Here is a 20,318-nt window from a genome sequence, read left to right on the forward strand (position 1 = left end):
CATTCTCATCTCTGCCACACTTAACTTAATATTATGCTTCTCTTTTAATGGCCAACATTCAATACCATAAAGCATTACTGACTTGATCGCTCAAAGTCACAAACCCCTCACTAGGTCTATTACCACTAAAATTACACTCCATATATTCCGTTTTAAATATACTCAAGCGAAAACTTTTAGTCTCTAATGTTGATCTCCATAATTCAAGTTTACTTTAAACTCCCTCTCTAGTCTTATCAACTAGAAGAATATCATCAGCAAAAAGCATACACTAAGGTACATCCTCTTGCAAATGTCTAGTGAAAACATCCATGACTAAAGCAAAAAGATATGGGCTTAAGGCTGATCCTTGATGTAACCCAACCGAATAGAGAAATACTTGGTCAAACCAACTTGTGTTTGAACACAAGTAATAGCTCATGTATACATATCTTTAACGATTTGAATATAAGCATTATTAACTCCTTTCTTTTCAATAACTCTCCATAGCACTTCTCTTGAAACTTTATCATATGCTTTTTCTAAATCAATAAATATCATATGTAGATCCTCCTTATTTTCTCTATATTTCTCCATCAAACCTTTTAATAAATGAATGACTTCCATAGTCAACCTACCCGGCATGAATCCAAATTGATTTTGAGAAACATTAGTATTACGCCGCAACCTATGCTCCATAACTCGCTCCCATAGTTTTAAAGTATGACATATTAACTTAATTTCTCTATAATTCGCACAATCTTGTGCATCACCTTTATTCTTAAAAATTGGAATTAACACACTCATTCTCCACTTATCTGGCATCATTTTAGTCTTCAAAATAGTATTAAAAAGTTTAGTAAACCAAGAAATTCCTTCATCTCCTAAGCATTTCCACACCTCTATTGGAATATCATCAGGTCCAACAGCTTTTCCACCCTTCATTTTCTTTAAAGTCTCTCTAACTTCGGTTTTACTAATATGCCGATAAAAACAGAAATCTTTATTTTGATTTAGGGTGCTAAGGTCCTTATAGTCAATCTTATTTTCACAATTTTCATTAAAAAGGTTAGCAAAATATCTCATCCACCTATGTTGAATATCATCTTAAATTTTACTCTAAAAAATATTTTTATTACTGTTCTTTAAATTTTATTCTTAAAAATATTTTTATTAGTGTTCTTTAAATATCCCCTTCTAATCCTAGGATAATATTTATTTATTTTTCATATTTCTCCCCTTCATCTTAAAATCCAAAACTAATAAGCGATGTTAAGCACATAAACCTTCACTCGGAATAATTTTATGATCTTTGTAATCTAGATGATATATTTTTTTAATAAGAAAATAATCAGTCTGAGTTTTAATATATCTATTCTTATAAGTGATGAGATACTCATTTATTTTGTTAAATAAGATGTTAGCAATTATAAAATAATAAGTTAGAGAAAAATTTAATATGGTCCAACCACCTACTTTAGTCGCTCCAAACCCATAACATATATAAATATTTTTAGAATTTTTACATCTCTATTAATATATCCATTTAAATCTCCTTTAATAAAAACTCATTCTTTAAGATATACAAGTCATTCCAAAATTTTAATTTTGTACATATATCCAAACCTATTTGAATAGCATAAGCACTTATAATGTTAATAATTTTAGCATCAAGAACAATATTTAAAATTATAATTCTAGTTCCAATTTTATTAATTTCTACAATATTATCCTTCAAACTCTTATATATAATTAGCATGCACCATTTTTAGTATGACTCCTAATTGAATATTATATTTTAAATCCTAAATTATAAATCTCCTTAACCTTATCTCCAACTCATTTAGTTTTATGAATCATTGAATATTTATCTTTCTATGATTCATATTATTTATTCATTTCATTAATTTGACTGTAAGAGATCTATATTCCAAGTACTTATTCTAATTTTAATTTCATGGACTAGCTTCTTTGTCCATATTCGTCCATGATGTGGCAATTCTTACTTATTTAATATTGTACTCGAGTGCTAGTGCAGAAACCCTTTCATACTTCTCACTGTATTTTGGCCATATAGTGCGTCACTGCCTGGAAACTCCCTAACATTAATATAATGTATTAAATAATTCATGTCATGATTATTCGACAAGTTTTATGTTGACTGTCAACTACCTAACGCAACTCTCCACTTTTCTCATGGCTTGGGACTTGACAACAATAATGTTTTATTCTGTATTGTCTGTATTTTTCTTTTCCTCTATATATCATTTCCTGTAGCCCTCAAATCTCTATAAATATAAAGTGATGAGGAACAATTTGAAACCTTTAAACCTTGGACCTTTTTATCTTTTTGGCCACAGGAGTCTTATATTTTTATTGAGATTGCGGAGATTCTAACTAGCTCACTGTCAATCATTCTACTAGCTTACTCTCATTATTTCTACTCTCTCTACTCTTTATTCTCACTAACAGGTTCTCAGCTCATAAAACGAATCTGCTAGTATAGTCAGGTATCATCAACTAGATAAATATGGATTCAAAATCCTCTTAAGTGCAGTGAGCGTGGATTGACGCTAGCCCTTGAGAGTAATTACATTTTTGAATTCAAGCGAATGCTCGTTACATAATTCACTAGCGCTTAGAGACCTCTTAAGAGCTCACAGGCTCTATTGAAAATGAAACAGAAGGTTGAAGAGTCACTAAGGAGCTTCATAGCGATGCCCCAAAGAGAAATGTTAGACATCAAGGACTTGAAGCGTTCAGTTGCTTAGACTACCATAATTCAAGAATTGAGGGAAGGTCCTTTCAAATATGCACTTAACCTGCAGTAGTCTGAGCACACTTGTCAAATCGTTAGAGTTGGCCAACAATCATGTCAATACTGAGTACAATTTGGTGTCTGAATCCTCCTCAGACCCTCACTAGGAAAGAGGGCAAGAAATAATTTGGTTTAGGAATAAGAAAGACATGAGGTCAAACCCGTCACATGATCACCAACATTTTGAGTTGTAGAGCTCGCCCATGCACCTGAGGCTTTTGAGGATACCAGGGCCACCAACATCATTGATAGAGGAGCTTTTATGTGATACTCGCCCATTGACCTCAAACTTATCCCACTTATGCTCCTCTGAGAGTGTCCATGGCCGAGCTCGTAGAGGCCATTTAGAATAAGGAGTTCTTTAGACGCCTGACACTTATGAAAGCAATGGCCAACACCCGCAATACCTCAAGCTATTGAAGTTTCTACATTGATCTTGGCCATGACATTGAGTGTCGTCATCTGCAAAGCCTAGTAAAAGTGCTCATCAAAGCAGTGAAACTGAAGGAGTTCTCACTCACTAATTCGAGACGACAACAAGGGAAGGCCCCTATAGAGGGCAACACAAATGAACTTGTGCCTGCTCGCTCAATGCACATTAGAGTATTGCCCGCCATCATGAGTGGCGAACGAACAAACTTGCCAACGAGCGCGAAGAATATGCGGGCCAAATGATCAATTCGGCATCCACATGAGCTTTTTCAGTGGATGTCACCCCTGTCACCTTCAATGAAGAAATTAGGCCACCTTGAGGAAACCCACACAATGTTGTTTTGATCATCTAGCTCTGGTTGACAACTATCAGATTATCAGTATTCTGATATATATATGAAGTTTTATAATCATATAGCGATGGTGACCTTTAGTGCACGATGATGGTAGACAATGGTTAGTCTGCCATGCAAGCAAAATGCTCAGAAGCGCGGAACAATGGTACCCAATCATGAAAAACTTCGCATGGGAACTAGTATGCTCGGCAAGAAGGTTGCGAGTTACTTCTAGGTCCATCCATTCAAGTGGTGGTCAATCACCCTCCATAGCTATCCTAGTTAAGCCAGATCACTATGGCAGGTTGCTCAAATGGTCGGTAGAACTCAACGAATTTCATATTTCCTATTCACGGAGAATGACCATCAAAGCCCATGCACTTGTTGATTTCCTTGCCGACTTCAATTGTTTAGGTGCTAGTTGGAGGAGGCGATCTCACATCAGCATTGGACATTATACGTTTTGCGACACCTCATGCGAGTAGAGAGTTATTGCGGGCATGGTTCTAAGAAATCATGTAGTTATCACCATTTATAGTGCTGCAAGCATAGAATTCAATGCTATTAATAATGAAGCCGAATACGAGGCTTTACTTGCCTATCTATGACTTGCTTGTGGGGGCAACCAAGTTGGAAGTATATTCAACTCACAGCTAATGGTCAATGAAGTCAGTGACGAGTATGAAGTGAGGGACAAGCTACTATTGAAATATCTGTTCAAAGTGAAGGTGGAGATCGACAAACTTGAATAATTCAAAATCTCGCAAATTCCTAGAGACCAAAACAAACTTGTCAACCTTCTCTCCAAGCACAAAAATCTAGACGGCAACTAGCAGTCAAAATCATGAGATTGACCATCAAAGAAAAAGTGATCATGCAGGTCAGAGGAAGTCTACGATGAGTTGGGTCAACCACTACATTGAATATTTGAAGATCGGAGCAATCAACACTAAATTCGACGACCAAATGAGATTCAAAATAAATGCGGCGAAGTACTTAATTTTGGCCTTTTGGGCGATGAATTGTTCAAATGATCGAAGACCTTTCTCAATTTGAGGTGCGTGCGAAGAGAATAGAAAGAGGCAGTATTGAAGGAGATTCACTTGAGTAATTGCACGAACCTCTAGACAAAGGACACTGCCCAAACTAGTTCTCAAGAAATTTTTTTTGGTTGACTTTTTGAAGAATACATAGGAGTTCTTGAAGAAATGCTTGAAATGTCAACGGTTCACCTCTATATAATCCATCCCTCGCACAAGCTGCACTTCATCAACAGTTTATGACCATACGTCATTTGGGGAATGGAGACATGCTAGGACCATTCCCTTCATCCACGGGATAAAAAAGATTCATCCAGGTTGACTACTTCATAAAGTGGATAGAGGCCAAAGCACTCTCCCAAACAACCTCTATTATTATGAAGAACTTTATTTTGTTGGACATCATCCTTCGGCATGGTGTCTCCTTCACCATCTTCATCAATTACGACCACAGTTCACTGACTAAAGTCTAAAGGAGTTCTGCAACTCATAGGGGATCTGTTTCAAGTCCACCTCAGCCCATCACCTCAGATTAATGGTCAGGAGGCCGCAACAAGCAAATTTTAAACTTTCTCAAAAGGTGGAAGGTGCCAAAGGCATGGGTGAACATACCCCTCAGTACTTGGGCCATAAGGACAACTCCTTTTTCGACAATTGGGCATGTGTCCTTCTAACTCTCCCATGGCACCGAGTCACTTCTTTCAGTCGAGCTCAAACTACAAAGCCAACGTTTAGTCACTGCTATCAACAAGGAAGGTGTTAAGTTCAATGAATGGGTGGTGACCAACTAAGAAGAGTTGCAGACGACAATTGACCATTTGAAGGAACTCAGAGTAGAGGGTGAACTTAGGCAGGAAGTAATGAAGAGAAGGATGGCGAAGTACTACAACTCGCATATTAAACTAAAAGCTTTCCGATCCGTGGACCTTGTTACGAAGACGGCAGACATAGCCATTCATCACTTGGCACTCGACAAGCTAACAAGCACATGAGAAGGCCCCTATATCATTAATGTAGAACTCAGCTCAGGCATGTATCAAGTGCAAATACACAATGGAAGGGAACTACCGTGAACATAGAGCACTGATGACCTCGAGATATTCTATCCATGAAAGGGAAACCCCCACACTTTTATTACTACTTGTATTCTTTCAAGAAAATTAATAAAATATTCTCCCTCTTTTTTTTTTTTCTTTTTTTTTTCTTAAGCATAAGCGAGTCCTTCATGAATAAAATAAGTATATTTATAGAGAATCTTTAAAAAAAACTCTTAGGGACTCTTACTCTCTCAAGACATATATATAAGGACTTGGCCATGCTGGGCAGTTGTCCAATGCTTTAGAAACTCAAGACACCCGGGCTGAGTGTGCAGGTGACTTCCCTCCTACTTGGGCTAGCTCCTAGTAAAATTCTAAGAAAGAAATTTAATAAGTCTTAGATAGGGCTAAAAAACGAACCGAGCTGAGCCGAGCTTCGACATGCTCGAGATCAAGCTCATTTGTCAAGACCGTGATTGAGCTCAACTCAATAAGATTCAAGCTTCTTTGATACATGTTTAAGCTCGAGCTCATTTAAAAATCTCCCTGTTCAAGCTCAGCTCGTTTTTAGGTTTGTGCTCGATTCATTTTAAGCTTATCGAGCCTATTAACGAGCGGCTCATTAAACGAGCTGAGCTTAATAACAGGCTGCTTGTTTAATAAAACTATTTTTCTTTTTTTTTTTAATGAATCAAGCAACTTGAGACCCGTCCGCCTATATAAGTGTGCCCGTCTACTGGCCCGACCCATCCCGTCCCATTTGCCCGGTTCTAGACAAACTCCCACTATGTTTCGTTATATAGTGCAATATCATATTGCTTTTCATGGTGTGGGACTAATTGACTAAATTAATTATTTTTTCCTTGATGCATAAGCAGGAAGAGAGTTGAGGCGAGAGCGGGAGCTGAGGCAGATGCGGATATCGGTAGAGAGCAGTAATTTAAAACTAAGATACTTATTGAATAGCTTCATACTATTTGCTTCATCGAGTAAAAAACATAGTGATTATTCTTAGTTGTCGAGTGACTTCTCTTTAGAGTTATATTTTAACTTCGGTCACTCGCCATGAGCGAGTGCCCATATTATTTTTACTTTTAGTTCCCCTGCTTACTCTCAGTTCCCCTGCTTACTCTTAGTTCCCCTATAATACTAACTTGCTTTTTAATTCACAATGAAAGCTTACTATAGGCGAGCACCTTCATTCTAACCTATTGAGGAGCAAGTGCTCATAATTTTATGCAAGTATACAAGAGAATGAGTCCAATACATAGAAAAAATAAAATAAAAAAACCAGTGAGTAAAATTTTTTTTATTTCATTCATGGTTACAATTACATTTACATCATGCCACTCTGCCCAAAAATGAAAAATAAAAATATAGAAAAAGTCCAAAATTTCATTCAATGGTTGAGAATGACTCACTTATGAGTCGCACTCACACCATCACTTTTCTCGCTGTTGCTAAATTTTTCAAAGAATCGTTTATGATTTTTTGAACTTTGGAGCGACCTCACCTCTGGCTGCAAGTTTCCTCAGACATATTCGATCCCGGCGCGATGGAGCCCACCTAGGATCTCTTCATATTTCCCGCCAGTCATAAAATGCTCGACCTCTTTCACCTCGACAACTTACTTGACAACCTTCGCCTTTACCCATTTCTTCGCCTCCATGGTTGAGAACGCATGAGCATTCACCGTCTCTAATTTGAATCTATGTTGATCCTTAGCCTTGGCGAGCTCATCCTCCAACTTGCTCATATTCTTCGTGACTTCTTGCTTCTCTGCTCGCTCATCCTCTAAGTAGCACTTGCTTCCTTGTAAATCCAGTTCAAAGATTCAAACCTTCCTTCTTGATGAATCTAGCAGAAAACAAGGAACAAAATTGTTAGCCATGTTTGGCCCGATGAGTTCATCATGGAGAAACTAATCTCCTCCGGAGTGACCTTCCTTAGGTGTGAGTCAAGGCCCTCATTAAATTAAAAAAAAAAAAACTTAGCCTTTGTTGTAGAAGATTGCAACTTTTTTCCCCTCGTCTTCTCCTCCCTCCTTGTCCTCCAATGAGCTCATCTCGTCCTTGCGCGATGAGTCAGTAGTTGATTCCTTAGAGGATTTAGAGCGCTTGGCAATCTTCTTGCCCTTGCCGGTCACGGTGGTGGCACAACCCCGCTTCATAGCTCTCGTATGAGCCATAGCTTCATCAATTGTGACACCTTCGTGGGGTTAGCTTGCTTCTCTTGGGGCATCTATGATCACTTAGTGACCATCATCCTTGAGATAGCTCCCCTAACATCTTTCTTCATCTTCTTGGGAGATTGCTCCTCCTTGCTGCAACCTCGACATGTCCTTCAATAGATGTTGCTCGCTTCTTCTTCACAGGTTTCACTGTGGATTCAACGATAGCCTTTAATGTCACAAAGTCATAGGGGAATTCACATCCGTTAACGTTCTCTACACAAGGAGACAAACCATTAAGCCAAGGGGAGCAAAACGCTTAACATTTTTTTTAAAAAAGTTACAGTGACTTACCATAGAAATTCTTCAATACGTTTTGATATGCGATGTGGTGGACAATAAGCGACTCACCCTTGATGGTCATCAATATACTATTCTCCTCCACGGTTAGGGTGGGGACTGCCTTCTTTTTCTTCGTGAACACGGCTGGATGGGTTGGCACTGTCCAAGTGACAAAGCTCTAGATGACGAAGCGACTCACCCTTCAGCCGTCATGAAGGCGACTATATCCATCAGCTGACCCACCTCCTTATTCAAATTGGAGACATTCCCAAGGGCCGCCTCTTCCTATTGGGTGATGGGCTTACCAACACCATGGAGATTCATCATTTTCTCCAGGGTTGTCAGCCTTCCAGTGACTTCCTCCAATGAGACAGACTCGGGGGAGGAAAGAGGTTGACAAAATGAGCCAAGAAGAGCAATGTTCTGGGCGCCTATGTGGCCTTAGAAGCTCATTTGAATATCAAGACAAATCAAAATCTAACTCCAAAACCAAGCCCCCCCCCTCCCCCCCTCTCTTGTAGAGAGTCGGGCCCTATTTATAGCTTTTAAGAGAATATAACCAAAATCCTTAAGTCTACATTAGATCGCTCATATTGATTCATTTAATCATGTAGCATTTGTTTAGTATTTAAGTGTCTTAAAGATGCCATAATTAAGCGATCTTGGGCTTGTTGGATTCGGCACACTCGATTCGACTATAAACATGCCAAAATTGAATAACATTTATTCATCCAAATAATGTTTTGAAGTTTTCAAACATTTTTGGCCCTTCATTTGGGATTATTTAGGCTTGAATTATACCACTTTTGGTGTCGTTGGGTTCATCTTGTCGGGACGTTTAGTTTGACTATAAGTTTTTTAAAATTGGAGTTCATATAATGCTGAAATTTAATTCTGAAACTTTTAATATATGTCAAGATTCGTGCCAAATCAAGGTGGTTTTTGATGACCCATCAATCCTATTTCTCTGGGAGGTTGGATTAGGAGGGAAAAAGGTCGATTATTGAATTTAGTTTAGCTATCTAGACTTGTTTTATTGTTGGCCTTTTGATGACCTTATTAGTAGAGTAAAGGTATTGGATCTAACCTATATTAAGAAAGATAGGGGTAGAAGATGAATGACTCGGTTAGAAAGTATTGAAAATGATATTTTTTTAGTTGATTTAAATGAGAATTAGTGGGAAAAAAGCTTCTTGTTGTATTTGGACTAGTTTTATCCATGTGTTCAGAAAAGTAGTTTGCCTGTTACGATTGTACCCTTAGGTGCTGTTTGACATCAAGGTTTGTACATGCCTAATCCCAACTGAATCTTGAACCAAACATCCTAGGCCCCATAGTTATACTTCTGGTGAATTATCACATCGAATTAGGGCCCGTTTGGTGGTGTTTTGTCTGATATATTTGATTCACTGCAGGTGTGTAATATGAAAATCTGAATTTGCTTTCTTATGGACATTTCATTGTTGCGCACCACTTGTGTTATGCTGGTTTTAGTAGATTATTGAATTAGTTGTTAGAAATTGGCTGTAGAAATGAAAGTTAATGGACAATTCCAATTCATTAACCTGCTATTTAGCCCTCCGTGAATTGGAGTGACGCTAACAGTTGCCGATGTATATAGGCTGGCTTCTGAATTATTTTCTTACGTTTGAACAGTTAAAACTGATAACATGGATTGTGGTTAAGTCCCTTATTTTTTCCTACTATTATTTAACATCCAAAGTTCTTATTCTGATTTTGACATTTGCAGGGAAACTTTAGGATTCAGGAAGATATTAGACATAGAGAAGTGTACCAATCTCTAACTGAATCTGAAGAAAAGCTTCAATTTTTTGCTGCTCGACAAATAGCATGCAGATTGCTTGGAAGTAGGGGATATCTTTGCCAGAAGGTATAAATTATGTGATCATATTAGCCTACTTATTTTGCGCTGGTAAAACTTCCCCTGCACCCTCACTCTCCCTCCCGCACACATCTATCCTCACACAGACGTACGTACACACCATATCTTTTCTTACTTGGATACAACTTTCACACTGCAGTTCCCCTGAAAGATTTTCATGCATGATACTGAAATATTTTGTCGGTTGCACCCATTTTACCTACGTACCATGAATTTATTCGTTAGATCTGCACTCTTTGAATTTTGTTGTAGTTGACTTCTGCTGGAATAACATTGCTCATTAGTGCTGTTTGTATATCCTATGCTATGGTTAATTTGCAGAATATCATTAGCTTTCAACTGTAACGGCTTACAAAATGGGATCAATGCAAACATTTAACGCCATTTGTATCTCCTACACAATCTGCTTGTCACCAATTTAGTTATTTTCTTTTGTGAAATACAGTGTTGTAGATCTTCGTAAGCAATCCATAAATCGCCTGATCAAATACATTGATAATCAATAAGGACTGATACGACTTCATGAGAAATTCACTAAAACAAATTGAATCCACCTCTTGTATTTCTAGATTGATTGTCTCGATGCATTTGGAATGCTAAAAGAGTCTAATCAGGTTCTCTCATATTTATCAAGTTATGAATAAGAAAGAAAATAATTTTTACATGCAAGGCAGTGGTTTTGTGAGTAATGTGCACATGCACACATATTTTCAAAATATAATTATTGAAAACTTGTTCGAATTCCTCCCAAGTATTTTGGTCCTCTGCCCTATCATTGAATTTTTTCAAATGTTGTCCCCTCCACCATCGTTCTGCCTCATCTTCCAAAATAAAAATTGCAAGGGATACAAGTACATCTGATTCCATTAAATTTTTTCTCAATCCTTACAATCCAATCTTTAGTAGTTTTGGCATCTACTCCTTGAAATAAAGGTGGTTGTAAACTCTAAAAGAGTTTTAAATGCTTATCCACTTCAGCACTAACAAGAGCACCTGCCTCTGCACTTGCATTACTACCAGGAGTTGTAGGAGTGACTGGTGTAACTACAGATGGAACACTAGGTGTTGCAAATCCCACTAGAGACTGCATCCTTTCCATCATTTACATCATCATGCTCATCATCTGCATTTGTATTATATTCCCTGACATACACTAGTAGGGTCAGGGACTGTTGGTATATTGTCAACTCTGGGTGTACTACCTTCTACTTGTGTAATATTTTCAGAACTATCATTTATTCTATCCTGTTGAGATGACTAACCACTAGTCCCTTCAGGTACCCTTTCAGCCATTATATTTGCAATACATTACATCATGAATTATGTATTTATATAATCATGCAAACATATTATTATGTTACTTTTATATGCTTCTTTCAAGCAGCATCGAAAGTTAGACTTATTACTAATGTAGAAACACAACATTCTCCCAGGCTCTGTAATAATTTAGTCAAATTCATTTCTCTTCTCTTAAACAACTAATTTTGCTTTAGCTTCCATAGTTAAATCATCAGAATCTTAATTTCTTTGCTCTGATACCACTTTTGTAATATTCCATGATACTCCTTACCAGTAACGTAAAGTGTCATTGAACTAAACATAACATTCATTCTCTACATATAATATTTCTCATTATTTGCATACTTGTATAAAAACATCCACTGACCAATACATTTAATTAATAAATAGAAGCATCTAAATAGTCTCAATTTCATCACACAAATACTTACAGAGCTATTAAGAAAATCATAATGCAATATCATATTTAAACAGTTTACATATCTCACAAGAAGACATCACGAATATTGCTAAACATACAACCTAAATGCTCCATATTTGCCTAATCAGTTTTAACTTTCTCCATGCCCTTCCTTGTAAAAACAACCAATATAAAACTGTGGTGAGCTATGAGGCTTATTAAATTATGCAATTTAAATATAAAATTAAATGCACGATTATAGAGAAATAACATAATTGAATCAACTCAAAGCATTTGCAAAATAACATAAAAATTATATTTAAGATCATTCTTTAATTCATTTGAAGTCTGTACAGAATATTATAATCAGTCTTCTACGAATTTGGCTATCCTTTTCATATAATTAACTTTCATAATAATTTTCATTGGAGCTCAGGTAAACTTGACATTATGTCATTGAACGAGATAGAGGTCTCTTTTATCTCTTTAGGGGTCATTTTTGCCCCACTTGCAATACATGTATCATATCATTTTATAGGTAATATTTTCTAATTTTGATATTCAATAAACGTCAAATATTTGTAATTCATACTTGTTTTATATTGTTGCATACTTTCATAACATTCTACCTATATTATATTGTTTGCATAAAAAGAATTTGTATGCAGTACGTAAAGAATTGAAATTCTTTCCAAAATCTTACCAACTAAGAAATGTGTTAAACAATCATATTACATCTTCTTTTAATATCGAATCATTCAAATTTGCATGTGATTGCTGGTATATAAATACTTGGCTATTATGAACATGCATTAATAAAATCATTTCATTTAATAACTATTTTTCTAAATTTCCCTTAAATACTAGTGTACTTGTCTACGAAAATAACAACATATACGTTTTAATTAAAACTTGCATTACTTAAATCTTTGATGAGTTGCCCTTTAAATCCTCCACCTTGTACTCTTCTTCGTTTGTAAATTACCTACAAATCAGCTCTCCGATTCTGTAATTTCCACAATTTATTATTCAAATAAATTGAATAAAATAGCTTTATACTAATATAAACTTTTACATCGTAATCTTTCTTCTGCATATACCTGATGAATCCTAAAATACAGTTGGTATATTTGCTTTAGAAACTTTTACAAACTCTTTAAAAAAAAAAAATAATCTAAAAGACAACTATAAACATTATCATACAAACAAATTGCTTACCTCTTTCTTTTTCCTTCTTCCCTAAACTTTCCTTCTTATTCTTCCTTCACTGTTTCTTACTCCCACACAGTTACTGTTCTCTCAAAGCAATTGCTCACTCATAGCAATTTCTTCTCACAGCAATTGCTCTCTTACACCGTCACTCTCACTCCCTTCCCGAACTCCACTAGCCGCTGCTAACTGCACTGGCGAGCACTTCCAGCACCATGCCGATCCTTCACCCTTCCAGCACTGCACTGTGCCGTGCTTTCCTTTCATTGTACCGTGAATTGCTACAGTCCCACACCCTCAATTCCTTCAGCTTATCACGTGCTTCCCTCGAACAATGCTTCGCGATTCTTCTATATATCTCCTTTCCTGAAAATAAACAGTGCACTCGCATAACTGCCACGTTATTCTTCACTGCCATCGCAGGCATCTCTTCAGAAATAAGAAAAATACTAAAATTACTTTCATATATTATCTACTGTTAAGTAAATTATTTACTTAAAGTAAATACTAATATTTACTTAATTCTTGTACTAATAGTAATTACTGTTAATACTAACTTAATAGTACTTTTTCATTAAGCTTTAGAATAAGCTTTGCAATATATTTACTTAATTTAGTGAAAATTTTTGGGTCTTAAACTTAACATCCACTATGCCTTTTAAAAGATCAACCTGAAATCACTTTAATATATAAGTTGTGTCGGTTGGGGATTTTCAACGCCCACAAATGTCTATGCTAGATTCTTCTAGTTTCTCTTGTATTATCTAAACTTCATGCTAGACATCATCAATGAGCAAAATGACCTCTGCATTATGTGAGATTATGCAGTATGCTTTTGTGTTATTTTATTTCTTTTTATCACAATTCAATGCCCCTTGGCCTACACATCTGAACTAGCAGCAAAGCCATCAACTTGTTTTTATACAGGGCATTGGTATTGTGTACAAACTTTGACATGTTTACCTCCTTTTTCATTTGCAATATTTTCTTTATGTGCATTTGCTAGATTCTCCTACCCAAAAAAAGAATGTGAAACTTGATATGGTTGTTTTCATTTAATTGCAGAAATAGAAACCATTTTTTTTCATGGCCGAGTATCTTATGGTGTACATAAGGAGCATTGTTATTTAATTTTGCAGTGTTGGATTGCTATGGAAGACTGCATGTGTTCAATGCTTGTGCCATGCATTCCTTGTATGAAAATAAGATTTTGGGTGTACATGCATCCGAAGGTTTGCTGCACTGAATTGCTTTTGCTCTACTATTTTGTGCTTTATTGTATGATTTTCCAAATATTTTTTAATACTTATTATCATACTTTCAGGATTTCTTGCGGCAAAATAACACTGGAAAGTTACTGTGGCAACTTTTCGGAGTTCAGGCTGCATCACTTTGTCTCTTTGGCATTCACGAACATGAAGAAATCATGTGGGATGCATTCAGAGCCGCAGGTTTTATCTATATGCGTTTCGTTTGATGAAATACTACTAGTAGTTTCATTGGGGTGTTGATAGAGTTTTTCCATTACATTTTAAATTCAGCATTGCATCATGGAAAAACAAGATCAAAGTTACAAGAGAAACTCACTTTGGATTAGGTTAATTCTAGCCCAAACTAAGGGCTTATCTGTCAGTAATGGTTGCTGAAGTCTGTTTATTCACTTATTCGTGGTTCCCAAATCAAGAATGTCCTTTCCATTGAGCCAAGCTCCACCTCCTCTGGTTGGGTGCTAATTATGGAAGGGTGAGATGAAAGAGTAATTTAGCTAATTTTAGGGTATGAAGATGGGTGGCCGGAGGTTAGTGAAGATGTGGAGCTGAAGAAAAGGGAGTTTAACTAGGAAAGAAGAGTAATGGCTGTCTCACACAACTCTCTGAAAATCTGAGGATGAAAGGTAGCATTACACAACCAATGAGATCAATAGAGGGCACAACCAATGAGATCAGTAGAGGGCATATAGTCAATTCATTATATCCAAAATTAGATATATGGGCTATTTATAAGAGTAACATGAACTAAATAATGTCAACCCTTAAGCTTAAAATAAATTCTATCTACTACTAAGAAGGTCAATATTCAGAACTAAAATTGTGAACTTCCAATCTACCAAGACATGTAGTTGGACTTAGATGTTGACAATGAATTGCTGGATGGCCTTCTTCAGCTCTTCTTTGTTGAGGTCTCATTTGGTGGTGTTGACTTCGTATTTTTCAAGAAGACTAGGGAAATGCAAAGGTCTTCATGTTTCATCTGATTATGGATGATCTCGTCAACTAATATTTAGCATTGAACACAAAAATGTCTATAATTTCTTCAGTCACAATCTGATTTATCTCTTATTAGCTGGGAACTGATGGATGGACTTCCATAAGAATAGTTGAATCAACTACTCTAAATAATAATACACTTACGGGAAATGCTCCATGCTTGAATATTCCATGATATGACAGTAAATATTCCACTTTGAAAGTAGGATTACTATGCATGTTGGATTAAAAATCAAGTACACTGTCATTAGGTTTTTGCTCTCTAATCATTTTATAAGGTCTAAAACCTCGGGCATGTAACTTCTTGTTTCTATTTCGCATGATGCGTGTGGGAAGAATACAACTTAAAACATAATCACCTTTAGTATACTACTGAAAGTGCGTATGAGCATCTGCTAAGGTATTATGATCTTCAGAATGCTTCATATATTTTTATCTTCGCCTTGCCATTTATTTTAAGAAAATGCTCAACAAATGAAGCTACAGAATTTCAGTGTAGCATGCATGGATACACTAATGAGATCTATTGGCCTTTTGTGGTTAAATTCTTGCACAATTTCAGATGGAATTTTGCTTGCAGTCTTATTAATAGAGCAATTAAAAGAAAATTCAACAATAAGAAGGATTTTATCAAAATGTTTAGCGATCATGATGCATTGGCCAGTTTTTGAAAAAATGAGTCAAGTTGAAACTAAAAAATGAGATATCTTAGGGAATTAGCAAATACCATAATAAAATCATGCTATCTAATAGTTCCTAGTAATTCTAAAGCAAAATCTATACTTATATTGCCAAAGAGCACATAAGCAAGTAAGGTGTGTATAATATAATATATTTTTTTGATTGCTCTATAAAACTGCAACTTGGCATCTTCTCGTTCCAATGCAAACTGAACAACAAATGGACAGTTTTGTAGCGTCCTACATGACCTACAACTCAACTATCTTTCAACTCTTAGATAAGAAAATCTTGTGAATAGGCACGAGAATATGCTTCCTACATCATCTAAAGAAGGATCTCTATTTAATGTGATTGTTATCATCATTTCCGTGGTTTTTATCCTTGAATTTATTTTAAATGAGATAAAACTCATGCCCTAATAGATTCTCCTATAACTCACTCAAATCTAAGAATAATCACTCTCATAGAGTTCATTTAAATATTTACCTTGTTCAAATCATCTAAGCATTTTTTAACTCTAGAATGATGTTGCAAAGAGTGTTCTCTTATTGGTAAGCAATCAACTTGCTATGCGTTGAATGAAGTTTCTTCTATGATTGCTCATACTTAAGTGGTTAAAGATGAAAATATAAGACAACTTCTTGTTAGAGTCATTTAGGAATTAGATCTAATAAGTTATAAATAAAATTGCTTTTGATCCCCATTTGTGCACCAGATCATGGAAAGATTAAAGAGATCATACTTGTTGATTTCTCAATTAAAAGAGCCAACAGTGGTCATTCTCAAACCACACTATTGTCATGGAAGAGGATATCTCTCTAAGGTCATAGAGCACGATCAAATTAATAATCATACACCATGGAAGGAGATGAAGGCCCCAAAACTCAGTACATTTTATTGAAATTTTGATCATAGTTGATAAGGATGAGTTTGAATTTTTAAAATTGTTTGCACAAGCTTGCTTTTTAAATTTTTACTCCAGGATTAATTAATTCCTGTTGGAATTATTGTTTGTTATTGTAAATAAGATTCTTTACTATATTGAGTTTGTTTAGGAAGTTTATTAGAGTAAACTCTACTGTAATTGCCAATTTAAAGGATTGAAAATTTTTTTAAAATCAATTTTAAATCACATAACAATTTCTCTCATTTTTAATCTTCATTTTTCTATAGTTTCAATAACCCACAAAGGCTTGGGCCCTTGGTAGTATGGAAAAATCGACGTAAAAAACTCCCATCTTGTTGTTTGCTATCAAGTTTGTATCTGAGCAACGAACCAAGGTACATGATACAAACAAAGATGATATATTAACATGGAAAAGTTGCTTCTTGTTTTGGATATGCACTGAAAGTAAAAAAATGAGAAGTGAACAAAGAGAAAGAGGAGAAAGCCAATTAATGGCTAACAATATGTTGACCTCTGTTGTATCCAGAAGAAAAACAAAAAAAAATTATACAAAATACCTGTTCAAATCCAGTCACCCTCCTCAATAGTTTGTCGAGGTGGACAAATTGAAATGTACTGTGGCTCACAAAGAGCTAATGCCTAGTCGAAAATATCAGTATGAATCATTCTCAAACAATCTCCTACCAATAAGGACGTGGTACGTGTCCTCTAACCGGCGGTTTTGCTGCCAAATGACACCACAGGATAAACGGTTATGACCCGAGGCCCTCTGAACCGAGTGGTTTTGCCACTAAATGGCACCACGAGATACCGGTTATACCCAGAGCCAATACGTTCATTAGTGACATTAAATCCTTGAGATATGAATTAATAGGATATGATCGATAGGGTATAAAGTCTTCTGTTAGCTAAGGTGGATTCAAATTTGTCTCCTTAGATAAACATTTAACCCAGGTCAACAAGGTACCCTTGGACGAAGCAACCCATGACTTCTGACAAGGATCCTTCTGTCAGGTTGGGTCGACAACTTCCTTTGACTAAGTAGACCAGGGACCACGATGGCTCGGGACGATGGAACTATGGGATCTTGATCGAGCCCATCATCCATTCCCCCATCATCCGCTTTAAGTGCAAGATGGTGAAAATTTTAATTTTAAATATCAAATTTTCCAACATCCCAAGCCCATGCTGTTACTATACGCTTGCTACTACGTATGTATGAATACAATGTATCTGATTGATGATTAGCCTTAATCGAAAGTTCTCTCTCGTTATCGGGAGGGGTAATTAACTATAGGGGATTGCGCCTATAGGAAACCAGAACTCAGATCATAAAGTATATTGGAGAATTTTTGTTATCCTCAAACGAATTGCATACTTTATGATTTAGTACAGCATAAGAATTATGATATATTATCCCGAAGGGTAAAAATATCATTTCCTTATGGACTCAATAATAAAATTTACAATTTGAAACAGAGATTCTCCCATTCAATGTTTGGTTGAATGGGGTTTATTTATTTCTGGGGTATAAACATCCCATAGGGACAAGCCCCTATGGTTAATTACATTTCAAGCTTTGGTGCTTAAAATTTTTTTGATTAAACTAGTGATTTTCTTGTCTTTTGAAAGTCATTTTAGACATTAGCTAAATTTGATTTTCTTTTAAGAGTCTATGAAAGTCTTGTTTAAAGGGTTTTAGCCTTTAGGAAATTAAAGGAAAAAATGGATCAACTTAGAATTAGATTTTGAAATGAGAGCCAGGGAGGTGAAGTAGGAGCACTTGATTTTGAGAAATCTCAGAGGTGCTTTGACTATCCTATATTGAGCTTTACTTTTTTAGAAATCTAATTTTTGTTTAAGTTGATATTTTTATTAGAAGTTTGAGGCTTACGTTCCAACAACACATGTTGGAGGAACTGCCCGAAAGGTGAGGGCTTATATGGTGATTGGAATCAACCATCGTCTCGGATCCTAAAACTAAGGTGAGGACTACTGAGAGGTAGTGCTCGAACCTAAGTCTAACGGAATGCAAAAGAGACTTATGAGCTATACCTCACATGAGGTATAGCCTGCCCGACCTTTAGATTTATTGTCTTGCCTGGAAAGAACTACCAGCTAAACCCTCCTAATCGCTTTTAAAACCATGTACTCTGGTCTTAAAGCATATGAAGAGTGGGAAGACTGTTTTTGTTTAAGAAGTAGGGCTTACAACTTAACTTTGAGGCCTAGATGCCTATGTATGAAGGTATGCATATCCTGACTCATAAAGAAGATAGATTTTTATTATGTAGTTCTTAAGTGAAGACTTTCTATATGAGACATCTTTGGGGGCTATGCATGATTATTTTAAATTTGGAAAACTTGGCTCCTTAAAAGGGAGCCATGCAAGTTTTTTTGTTAGAAAATCATAGAGCCTAAATCAATTTTTAGATTGATTACATTTTAATGAGTAGAAAGTTTATTTTATTCTAAGAGCATACCGCATTAAAGTCTAGGCCACACCCAAACAAACAAAAGAAGAAACCTAGGAAAAAAGCATGTTTTTCTATTGCGTAATCAGGTAAAGAATTAAAACATGCTTGTAATTCATCCAAAATATAAGTACAAGTAATGTCCCAATTATTACAAACAGTTTTGACAGCTGAGTTGCCTGCCATTATACAATCCATTTAAATTTACAGACTCTACTTGTGGGGGTCAGAGACTAGTTGGCGATCAGGGTGATCAACCTTTGGTCTGCCATGGACCTCAGGTGGCAGTACTGAGTAATCAACCAGAACAATCTGCTCACTAATTGCTCTCCCCTGATGAGGCCCAGAACCATACCCATCTGTCAAAGCTGACACAACTGGCTGCCTAGAAAATTTGCGCCTATCTCTCTAAGTTGGTTGTACAACCAGCCAGTAATCCTCAGGATCTCTATCCTCTTTCAGAAGTAACTTAGCAAAATCTTTGGTGATTGTATTTTTTACAGCCTTAATCATTTTCTCTTTTGTATTATAAAGTCGATTAGCTACCCTTTGAAAAATCCTCCTTATATCATTCTCTCACTTCTTTTTTCTCTCATTAGGAGTACTTCAGAAAATTTAAGTGGGGGCCTAGGGAGTGATCCAGCTATCTTTCTAACATCTTTCTCACCCCTAGACATAGAAAGAGGATAGAAGCTACTCCCCTCAGCAAGAGGAGAGAGGTCCATCATCTCAGCATCCAACTTAGCTTTCTCTTGCTTCTCCATCATCTTTTTAAATCTCCTATATTTATTTCTTTTTTGAGATTTAGTTAAAACATAGGTAGAATTGCCCCCTTCTTCATACTGACTGTACTGAAAAGGACCCTTAGACTCTGAAACATTCGGGACAACTACTAAAGGCTGAACTGACTCATGTACCTTCTCAACAAATTCCTTTTTTGGCAACAGTGGAGTCAATGCTGTCTGTCTCACATCTGACTTCAGAACCTTAGGGAAGGTCAACCTATTGAAAACAGAAGGTCGAGA

The 20,318-nt window shown here is 36.1% G+C and overlaps 1 protein-coding gene across 2 annotated transcripts in view; it reads left to right on the forward strand.

Annotated features, from left to right (window-relative positions):
* Nucleotides 1-20,318, forward strand: part of LOC110111082 — a 55,670-nt gene that overhangs the window by 6,821 nt on the left and 28,531 nt on the right. For both annotated transcript variants that reach the window (XM_020842781.1, XM_028698405.1), the window contains exons 2-4: nucleotides 9,904-10,044; nucleotides 14,104-14,196; nucleotides 14,289-14,415. In XM_020842781.1, the coding sequence (XP_020698440.1) occupies nucleotides 9,904-10,044; nucleotides 14,104-14,196; nucleotides 14,289-14,415 (361 nt within the window). The remainder of the gene's footprint in view (nucleotides 1-9,903; nucleotides 10,045-14,103; nucleotides 14,197-14,288; nucleotides 14,416-20,318) is intronic.

This window comes from Dendrobium catenatum, unplaced genomic scaffold (genome assembly GCF_001605985.2).
Source record: "Dendrobium catenatum unplaced genomic scaffold, ASM160598v2 fragScaff_scaffold_1082, whole genome shotgun sequence".
In the NCBI taxonomy this organism is placed as follows: domain Eukaryota; kingdom Viridiplantae; phylum Streptophyta; class Magnoliopsida; order Asparagales; family Orchidaceae; genus Dendrobium; species Dendrobium catenatum.